Below are 1768 nucleotides of genomic sequence, written 5' to 3'. Positions count from 1 at the left end.
CAAATCTTTCCTCACAAACTTGTTGCTGAGTATAAATTGGGGCACTGCGCGATGTTGTCATTTCATTATTGAAAAGTTAAACATGAAGCAAAGTCAAACGTCTATTCGTGCATTCTTAAAACCAGCTTCTAAAAGGCGTCGAGATGATAACGCTGAAGAAGCCATGTCCAGCACGAATGGACATAAAGTTGGCATTGATGAAGAAAGCAGTGCTTTAAGGATGGACAGTGGTGAAGTCAATGTCTCAGGCAATGCACCAGTAGTTGTAGAAGACAACATGAGCCATGGAACTCTACCTGCTCCATTTGACGTTAGCATGCTGCCGGATCAGCTTTCGGCTCGGGAAGGTCGTGTGTTGCAAAGGAAGCTTTTTTCCGAATTCCAGTGGATGTATCTTAACCCTGATGGTACTTGTTACTGTAGTCACCTGTCCGAACATTTTGCGGCAAATCCAAAGGCGCCACTTTAAAGGTAACTGGTCACGAGTCACGCGCTTTTTAGGTCGCAAAGGAAAACATAAAAGAAGTTTGTTTAGTTTAGCAGCGCTCATAAGATCGCAAGGCGCAAGAAAGCAAACATCAAACCTATTAAAGCTTAATTGCTGCAGCGACGCTAAACGCAGTCTTTGTGAGAAAGGCTAACCATTGCGAATTTGCGAACATACACATTCAATGAAATCTGTTTGAAAACCCGCGCCCACCCAGAATTCCTTTCTTTTAAGAGAAAATCGACGCCTATGTAATATGTATATACATAATTATTTAAAAACCATAACATTATTTTCATAACCATACATAGTAGGCTATAGTTGGTAGCCTAGTAAGTTTGTAGGCTACTGCATTGTGTTACTGGTAACAATTATTTGCTTCACCAGTGAAGTTGTTGAAGTGAAGTGAATAATGGCTTCATATGTTAAAGAGTTGATGCGAAAAAAAGATGAAATTGAAAGCAACATAAAACATTGGTATGAAGTACTGAAAAGTCAAGGAAATGTTGGAATGGATGCTCCACTTGTTGACAGGGAAGGTTATCCCAGAAACGACATTGATGCAGTGCAAGTGAGAACTGCAAGGCACAATATCATCTGTCTACAAAATGATCATAAAGCAATAATGCAGCAAATCGAAAATGGTTTAGCAGAGTATCATGCTCAAGTTGCAGCAATGGATGTGAGTGAAAGCACTACAGATGTTGTTGCACCTACCACAACACCACAAACTATTGCAACAGAACTGATACCATTTGCAGCTATCGATTTAATCTCAAGAACATCTCCTGCTGAGTCAGCTGGATTGAAAATTGGAGATGAAATATTAAAATTTGGGTCCGTCACAAAGAACAATTTTATTGGTTTGAATGCGATTGGTGATGTAGTGAAACATAGCAAAGGAAAACCAGTAAATGTACTTGTAAAACGAGATCAACAACAAGTGTCTCTTGCACTTACACCACAAGAATGGGATGGAAGGGGTTTACTTGGTTGTAATATTGTTGCTCTATGAGTGGAGCAGGTACTTGAAGTAATAAAGCTTTTTTGTGTTACAAAAACATTGCCATGTAATTTAACATCTTTGATGGTCTATTTTAATTATCAAGAATGGCTGTTGCCTTAATCCAAAGGTTAAAAATATTACGAGTTGTTTACATGCCCTTGTTATTTTAGAGTGTGCAGTCTTCTACAAAATCAACTGCTGTCACCTTAAAAGTTGTGCTTTTATTTTTAACCAATACCAGTAGATTAGGCTATATGCAATATCATCTGAATTAG

General features: G+C 38.5%; 1 protein-coding gene across 1 annotated transcript; it reads left to right on the top strand.

Annotated features, from left to right (window-relative positions):
* The first annotated feature begins 899 nt into the window (after positions 1 to 899).
* On the top strand, positions 900 to 1502 carry LOC145787977 (26S proteasome non-ATPase regulatory subunit 9-like). The gene has a single exon (XM_082599817.1). The coding sequence runs from the start codon at positions 900 to 902 to the stop codon at positions 1500 to 1502; it is 603 nt and encodes a 200-aa protein (XP_082455943.1).
* Positions 1503 to 1768: the final 266 nt, after the last annotated feature.

The sequence above is a fragment of the Aplidium turbinatum genome, chromosome 18 (assembly GCF_918807975.1).
Source record: "Aplidium turbinatum chromosome 18, kaAplTurb1.1, whole genome shotgun sequence".
NCBI classification, from domain to species: Eukaryota; Metazoa; Chordata; class Ascidiacea; order Aplousobranchia; family Polyclinidae; genus Aplidium; species Aplidium turbinatum.
Note: the sequence above shows the minus strand (reverse complement) of the source record. Positions and strands in the feature narration are given on the sequence as shown.

Excerpts from the sequence above, each read along its gene's own strand:
- LOC145787977 (XM_082599817.1), top strand. The coding sequence starts at position 900 with ATGGCTTCATATGTTAAAGAGTTGATGCGAAAAAAAGATGAAATTGAA.